The sequence below is a fragment of the Chanodichthys erythropterus genome, chromosome 2 (assembly GCF_024489055.1).
Source record: "Chanodichthys erythropterus isolate Z2021 chromosome 2, ASM2448905v1, whole genome shotgun sequence".
NCBI lineage: Eukaryota > Metazoa > Chordata > Actinopteri > Cypriniformes > Xenocyprididae > Chanodichthys > Chanodichthys erythropterus.
Genome location: NC_090222.1, coordinates 29,693,875 through 29,702,797, shown reverse-complemented (window position 1 = coordinate 29,702,797; position 8,923 = coordinate 29,693,875). Strand labels below are relative to the sequence as shown.

Sequence of the window (8,923 nt, the reverse complement as noted above, 5' to 3'; positions counted from 1 at the left end):
TTTTCATGTTTGTTTCACAAGATGAACTCAAGAAAATAAGAAATCTTAGGCTCATCACTAACTATTAGATTGCATTTACTGTGTATGTGACATTTAATAAGCGCACGAGGACAGATGATCCAGCAGCGTACTGAACTCTATGTGTGATTATGTTTCTAGTGAGGTTTTGCAATATTAAGGAAGATGATAAACAAAGCCACGTGTTGGAGAACGCTGTCCAAAAGGGGCGGGACCAGGAACATTTCCGGATTCTCCTCCTGACAATATAAATACAGCTGCGCACTTTTATCATCTGAGACGCGTTCACAGCATTATTTAACGTAGCAGCCAACACGCGAGAAAATCACTTTAACAACTTCTCAAGTTTAACACTAGCAAGTTTTCTTTCGTTATCTCTGGTTTTCGTATCTTGACAATGCCGTTTCTTGGACAAGACTGGCGGTCTCCTGGTCAAAGCTGGGTGAAAACGGAGGACGGCTGGAAAAAAACGACGAAAGATGAAAACGAGACGAATAACAATGTTTCAGAACGGAAGAGGTCAGTGTTTAATGGTTCCGCTTTTACATTTTAAGCCTTTGATCTAGCCTAATATTTTCCGTTGTCCCCCACTAATAGCATCATGAAACAAATGGCGTAGTTTACTGCAGACGCAAGGTCTGCGTCAAATTGATAAACATTAGTATTTCTTATTCAGCGGAAAATTATTGACAGCATTCACTTGTACCATGGCTTAAGATTTATTTATTTATTATTTTTTATATTAATATTTTTTTATGTATTTTATATATTTTATATACTTTAATATTATTTTATTTAATAATGTGTGTAAATAAATTTTTAGAAAGACCGAAAATGCGTATAAATAAATCATTTAAGTGAAGTTATTGATGGAGATAATTATAGAACTGCAGTAAATAGTTGTTGTAAACATAAAACTCCTTTGTGTTTACTCATCATCTGTTAATCACCTTTCTATTAATACAACAGGTCATATGATGGAACTATTTACTTGTTTTTAAAACTGTTGCTGTAGGTACAGACAAGAAATGGGTTTAGGGCCTACATATTTGCATATTTATAGTGACCATATGTTGTATAATTCCCCATCATGGTGCTCAACTATGAAAAAATGCATGTGGGTTGACAACTTCACTCTCCTTTCAGCTACTGCAAGGAAGAACATGACAAGGAGAATTTGATCCTCAGCATTAATTATGATGTGGCTGCAAAGAAGCGAAAGAAGGACTTGCTCAACAACAACACAAAGATTCCTTGTAAGCCTCATCGCTGTATCTTTATGAAATTTGAAATGCAACGAGTCTGTTACTGCAAAAAAACGTGATTTATTTCTTCATTGCAGATTTTCACAAAGACAAATGGATTTACGTCCACAAAGGAAGCACCAAAGAGGTAAGGCCTGGTTATCATCTCCTGCAGTGTGTTAGAAGAGGCTTCTGTGTGAATAAGTAGTAAACTAACTCCTCTTTCATCTTACACAGCGTCATGGATATTGTACTCTGGGAGAAGCATTTAATCGCTTGGATTTCTGCAGTGCCATCAAAGACACCAGGCGATTCAATTATGTCGTACGGGTGAGTTTCTGCCCGTCTGTTTGTGGAAGGGCATGCAGTGACAATAGCTAGGCTCAGTTTCTGAAGAAGAAAGGGTTAACAAGTCTTGGGCTCTGGGTATCTGCCTCTGTCTTCATTCTTATCATCGCACACCAGACAAGAGGGCCTCTGGGGCAGTTTCATAGCAAATACACAGTTTGTGCTTGTGTGTACATATCTGTGTGTGTTTGATGTAATTGTTTCTTGTAATGGAAAAACAAGAGTCTTAAATTAAAGTTCAGGTTAGCCATTACTCCTCTAATGACTGGACGTTCTTCTTGATTTACTTGTTCCACTGATGAAAGCAAAGGTCATCAGCTAAGAGCAGATAAACACAGGTCGGTGTGATGTTGAGGTCACTGTCACACAGTGTCCTAACAGACAGCTGAGGTTGAGAAAGCTTATGAAACCGGAACGGAAAGTCAAGTGACTTACGTGGCCATTAACTCCCCCCCTCACAGGCCCTTCTCTCTATCTGTCTGCATTGTGACCCTGAATTCTGATCCGATCACTTGACTCCACTGTGGTATAGAGTCAGCTATGATGAGCTTAAGGTGCTGGTAAATTGGGTCATGAATCCTTGCAATCACTTCAGAAGACAGGTAAACACAGGATCAAGATCAAGTTGTTTACTTGAACTTTTTAGCTAAGGTCACTAAAATTCACTTCAGTGCATCATATGTGGATCGTTTGCTTTTCTAGATATTTCCAGGGACTATTGAGACACAGTAGTGTCAGGTTTATCTTGCAGTCTCTCTCCTGGTGTTGCGTTAGAGCTCAGTTACAGAGATCAGGTTTAGTAGGGATGGAAAAACAGACCTATGAGGCTACTTATGACAAACAAACAGTATGTCCCACTTCATGTACTTATGCTGTTTTGAAGTATAAATGGTGTGAGTAGTGTGTTCACACTGACAATTCCAAATAGAAAGAATACTCTTTAAATACCCGGATGATGCTCTTAGATAACTGAAAAAATGAAGTGTGGACACTTTATGCTCTCAACTGTCGCAGCTTTAATTACGTAGCAGAGGGGGAGTGGCTAACAGACGCCAATGTTGAATGACAAAATAGCCTTATGAAATTCATACACTACACGGTTGAGTACATAGTGTATAGTGCGTCATTTGGAACGTAACTAAAGACCACTATAACCTCGCAATATCATAGTATGTCATATCACTGTCATTAATTGGAATTAATTTATCTTTGATAATGACAATTGTGTAATACAAACAGCTTTTGCCTATACACTAAGCTGGTAAATTTAAGCCAATGATATTATTTTTTTTTTTTTTAATATACACCATTCAAAATGCTGGGGTTAGTAAGGTGCATTTAATAATAATGATAATAATACTTTTATTCAGCAAAGATGCAGTAAAATATTCAAAAGTGACAGTAAAGACATTTCTAATGTTACAAAATATTAATATTTCAAATAAAATGCCTTTCTTTTGAACTTCTTTTTCATCAAATAATCCTGAAAGATGTATTCTGGTTTCCAAAAAAAATAAAATAAAAAAAAAAATAAGAAATGTTTCTTGAGCAGCAAATCAGCATATTAGAATGATTTCTGAAGGATCATGTGACGCTGAAGACTGTAGTAATGGCTGCTTTGCCATCACAGGAATGAATTACAATTAAAATTTAAAATACAGTATATTCAAATCCCCAAACTGTCATGCTCCACATACAGGCACTTGGAGCATCTTTCATCAGGGGCTTGCTGTAGGGGAGGGGGGAGAGTGACAATGCTCACATGTTGCTGGGTCGAGTGTGGGTCAGTGTTGCTCCATGATGTGGATTGTGCTAATATTAAATGCCAGTCATGCCAACAGCCTTTTGAGAACACAACTCTGCTCTCACTATCTGCTCTTGGCTGTCCTGACTTTTGAAAATGAACTTGGTGTTGGAATCTACTCTTGTCAAACTGATTGCATGCATATAACCTGCACAAACAGTAAAACTAGTCCAACTGAAGCATTTGAAGGAATGGTTACCTGCTTTTGTCTGAACTTCAAAACAACAACACTGCAGCAACAGACACAAGCCAGAGTGCATGTGTGAGGGGAGATGAGGGGAGAGAGCGTCCCATTTCTAATCCCTTTGTTTTTGCCAAAGCTGAAGAGAGTGGAATATAACAGTCTGTAGGTAATGTTGGAATACACAGTCTCTTAGTCTGACCTCTCAAATTTATGTCTAACATTTCAGCTGCTGGAGCTGATCGCCAAGTCCCAACTGCCTTCGCTGAGTGGAGTGGCACAGAAAAACTACATGAACATTCTGGAAAGGGTTGTGCAGAAAGGTAAGCTTTCTTGCTAGCATCTCACGTCTTCACCATCTCATTTGCAAAACTATTAGCCAATGTGAAACATCAACAGTGTCTGTTTACATTACATGTTTGCAGAGTCTCTGATTATTTACTCCAAGGCTTGTACCGAAATTCACTTGTGGTTAATAATGAGGCGAAATCTGTCTTAACAGAACAGCTGTTTATTCTGTCGTCTGCAATCTTTTACAACAAAATTAGTTTTGTGGGCTTGGCTAGTAGCTCATAGCTGAATGGAAATGTCATAATTGCCTGCACTGGAAAGAGCAACAAGCCTCAGAGAGCAAACAGGAATCTCAACCGTATTGTAAACCAAAAGTCATCTCAGCTAAACAAAGGTGCAGGTTGTTATGGGAAACTAAACTGCTCACTTGTAGGCTATGTCATACCCAAACAGTTTTATTAATTTACCTGTTCCTTTCCTTACTCTTCAGTTTATGATATAAATGTATTTGTAATATGCCTTAATCTTAACTGAAAGGTATTCTATTTTGAAATGTGTGTTATTAAAGCATCTGGCATGAACTTAAAGTATCCTGTAACATACACCAGATCCTGTCAACACTGTTGCACCCTTGTTGTTGTGCGTCCTTGAACTTTTAGTTACTAACTAAACATTTGCACTCTTTGTCAGTTCTTGAGGATCAGCAAAATGTTCGACCGATTAAAGAACTGCTGCAGACGCTATATGCGTCATTGTGCAGTCTGGTTCAGGACATGGGCAAATCTGTCCTGGTGGGCAACATCAACATCTGGGTGCACCGCATGGAGAACATACTACAGTGGCAACAGCAGCTTGACAATATTCAGATCAACAGGGTGAGTGTAAAAGCTCCAGATATAGCAAAAGTAAAACTCACTTTTTTTTTATTGAGGTTAAAGGTGTATTTCACCTAAAATGTTGTTTATTTACCCTCATTTGGTTTCAAACCTGTATGACGTTCACTCTTCAGTGGAACACAAAAGGAGGAATATAGCAGAATGTTTTAGCTGCTCTTTTCTGTATAATTAAAATGGATGGGAACCAGGGGCTGTCAAGCTTGGGGGGGGGGGGGGGGGGGAGGGGGGAAGCAACATAAAGGCACCATAAATATAGTCCATATTACCAATGGACTAAAACTTGAGTTTTCTGAAGCCATACATTAACTTTGTTAGTGGAACAGCCTGAGATTTCAATAAAAATGTCTTTGACATCCTTGGTTACTACTTACTGTCATCTGTATGGAAAAGAGCAGCTTGGACAACTACTATAAATATCTCCTTTTGTGTTCCATGGAGAAAATTTTCATTTCATTTTTAATAATTTTAATACGTCATCTTAATCAACTACTCAATTAGAAATGCTGCCTTGGCAGATTTTATGCAAGATTTTCAAGATTTCTAATAATTTTATTTTATTTGTTTTATTTAAATTTAAATTTCATTTTAGTTAACAATAACATTGGTAAAAAAAATCTCTTAAAGCTACAAAAGTGTGATGGCATACAGAACATACTTAATATTGTTTAACTTAATAAACACATTCTTGAGATTATTCAGATCATGAAGGTAAACCAAGACTCTGTTCTTCTTTCATTTGTCCAGCCTACAAACACAGGGATGACATTCCTTGATCTGCCGGCTAGCTTACAGCTGAATATCATGCACCGTCTTTCAGACGGACGAGATCTGGTTAGCCTGGGTCAAGTATGCCCTGACCTAAGTGTGCTGACAGAAGATCGGCTGTTGTGGAAGAAACTCTGCCAGTATCACTTCGCAGACAGACAGGTACATGTTTGTCACATGCCTAAGATATAAACAGTGACATAAATATGCAAGATTCACCTGGACCTTAAAGTGTTAGTTCAACCAAAAATAAAAAAGTTGTCATCAAATACTCACCCTTATATCATTCTAAACCTGTAAGACTTTTGTTCATCTTCGAAACACAAATGAAGATTTTAAATAAAACCTGAGTGATTTCCTTCCTTCCCTTGATAGGACTACCACTTTGATGCTTCAAAAAGTTCATAAAGCGATTGTAAAACTAATCCATATGAATTGAGCGGTTTAGTTCGAATTTCCGAAGAGACACGTTGCTTTGTGATGAACAGATTGAATTGAGGCTTGTGTGGACTGTCAAGGGAATTACAGAAATCTCTCAGATTTCATTAAAAAATCTTTATTTGGGTACCGAAGATGAATGTAAGGTTTGGAATGACATAAGGGTGAGGAAATGATGACAGAAGTTTTATTTTTGGGTGAACTACCCCTTTAAATCTGCTAATGAATTCCATTACTTGGCATACAAACACTATATTTGGTTTAAGTAATATGTTGTGTTCTTCACAGATCCGCAAGCGCCTAATGGTGTCAGATAAAGGACAATTGGAATGGAAAAAGATGTACTTTAAGCTGTGCCGGTGCTACCCTCACAAAGAACAGTACACTGACACATTACAGTTCTGCACACATTGCCACATCCTGTTCTGGAAGGTGACTACATTTATTTCTAGCTTTGAACATTTTATTTGAAAATATATCAACCTCTTTTTTTTCCATTTATGGTAATTTTATGGCAATAACATTTTTTTCTGTTCACTTCAGGATACGGACCATCCTTGCACTGCCAATAACCCAGAGAGCTGCTGCAAGCCTGTGTCTCCACAGGGTTTCATCAACCTTTTCAAATTCTAGGGGGCGCTGCTTTGCTGCCATGTACATAGTGTCAATAGTGCAAAGGATTCCTGGATGACTTGAGGCAGGGAAAAGATGGGGTGGCATTAGAAGCAAGTGTCATAATGTTTTGTGGAGAAGTTTGGAAACTGAATGTACCTGAGAAATATGCTAGATGAGAAACTGAAAAGCTGTGTTGGTGGAAAATATGCTCCATTTATTTAAAAAGGATTTATTTATATTTATTTAGCATGGATCTTGTTTACTCAAAGAAAAGTTATATTAAGGGTTAGAAAAAGGATATTTAAAATGATCCTACATGCATAAAAAGTTGCCCTTGTGCTGTCAGGATGCCCTGTTTTCTTCTGTGAATGTAATATAGGTTTGATTTTTGGCAACACAAACATTTATTGTTTGAGTTTCAGATGGCATATTGGTGCTTTAGCGAGTGCATGAAATGGGAATGTTAACCAAAATGGCCTCAACACTGGTGTGCAATACTTTTTTTTTCTAAGTACTTTTTTCCACTTTTATACATTTGATATTTTCAGTGGTTTGCGATTTAAACATGCTTGTTTTTCTAAACAATAAATACATGATTATGTTGTAAGCTGTTGTGAAGCATTAACTCATCCAAGGTGCCTTATTGTGAGTGGTCAAAAGCAACTTTAAAAGATGTTTGTCATTCATTTGCAGATGGTTCTTTCTGAATAAAACTTCTGAATGGTATTAATTCAGATTTATATGTGAATCGATGAATAAAATATTTGTATAGATTTACAATAATTCATCAACTCTTGCATGGTTTATTTTTTCTGTTTACTATAATATTCTGGGTTTTGGAAGACCAGACATCTGATGTAAAGGAATATATATATATATATATATATATATATATATATATATAGCCTATGTACACACACACACACACACACACACACACACACACACACACACGTTTGTTTTTGTGAATTGTGGGGACTTTCCATAGACTTCAATGCATTTTACACTGAACAAACTGTACATTCTATCCCCCTACCCTGCCCCTACCCCTAAACCTAACCCTCACAGGAAACTGTGCAAACTTTTACTTTTTCACAAAAACTCATTCTATATGATTTATAAACCCATTTACATTGTGGGGACCGCTGGCTGGTCCCCACGATGTAGGTGAACTCAGGTTTATATTACATCATGGGGACATTTGGTCCCCACAATGTAATATAAACAAAAGCACACACACACACACACACACACACACACACACACACACACAAACAAGTCAAAGTTGATGAAATAAACCACAACCACATCTAGCATTGCCTTGCAAGATTTTTAGTGCCATCTTGTGTACAAGTTTTTTTGTTTTTTTTGTCTGGTGTGACTATCTAAACCATAGATGTGGTCTACAAATATTTGTAATATTATGTTTCTTGAATTTACTTAAAGCAACTATGTTCAATGACCGCATCACACGCACAAAGCACTAAATCTGCACTAAAAATTTATAAATATTTTTTTGATTAGCTTTGTTGTTGAATTATGCATTCATACTTTGACATTAAAATCTCATGATATATTGTGCTCTCCTATGGCTCCTATAAATATCAACCAATTTTATGCAGCATAGTTACAAGACTGTAACAAGACATTATCAGCAGTAAACAGCATAATTAGCAAATACTAACCCTTAACTCATGGAATCTGTATCCACTGTGCATATTTTGTGTATTCAAATAAATATACATCACAGAAAAACTAGCATTAAAAGACAAAAATCTACATTTTCTAAAATTGTTTTATTTCTTGAAAAGCAATAAATTCCACATCCTCCACACACAGAAAAAAACAACCAAACAAAAAAACAGGGTTAGGATTAAAAGAACAAATGGCATTTATGATACTTTTTTAGTATATTATGCATGACTTATTTGCCCCCTTACCAAAGAAAAACATGTGCTTTAAAATTAAATGAGAAAACTATATGCACCACTTATGAAGTCTGTGTAGACTTTCTGAAAAAATGAAAATTGTTATTAATTACTCACCCTCATGTCATTCCAAACCCGTAAGATATTCGTTCATCTTCAGAACACAAATGAAATGACAGCCTACATAACTACCACTTTCAAGCCCCAGAAAGGTAGTGAGTTCATTAAAGTAATCCATTTGATTCCAGTGGTTTAACCTAAATTTTAGGAAGTGATGCGAGTGCTTGCGGGGAAAAACAACCTGATCTCGCAGCAATTCGTACGTATTTTATGAGGTGCTTAATTCGTACAAATTCGTACATTTTTTGCGAACTTTTACGAGTTAGCAAATTCGT

At 36.7% G+C, this 8,923-nt stretch overlaps 1 protein-coding gene across 1 annotated transcript; it reads left to right on the top strand.

The window, feature by feature from the left end:
* Positions 1–284: 284 nt before the first annotated feature.
* Positions 285–7,459, top strand: fbxo32 (F-box protein 32). The gene is made up of 9 exons (XM_067408959.1): positions 285–537; positions 1,165–1,274; positions 1,361–1,410; positions 1,500–1,592; positions 3,825–3,918; positions 4,577–4,761; positions 5,527–5,709; positions 6,274–6,417; positions 6,529–7,459. Exons 1-9 carry the CDS (start codon positions 416–418, stop codon positions 6,616–6,618), a joined length of 1,071 nt encoding a protein of 356 aa, XP_067265060.1. The 5' UTR covers positions 285–415; the 3' UTR covers positions 6,619–7,459.
* Positions 7,460–8,923: the final 1,464 nt, after the last annotated feature.

Coding starts and splice junctions, on each gene's coding strand:
- fbxo32 (XM_067408959.1), top strand. CDS start 416: ATGCCGTTTCTTGGACAAGACTGGCGGTCTCCTGGTCAAAGCTGGGTG. Junction 3,919..4,576: donor GGAAAGGGTTGTGCAGAAAG/GTAAGCTTTCTT, acceptor ACTCTTTGTCAG/TTCTTGAGGATCAGCAAAAT. Junction 5,710..6,273: donor ATCACTTCGCAGACAGACAG/GTACATGTTTGT, acceptor TGTTCTTCACAG/ATCCGCAAGCGCCTAATGGT.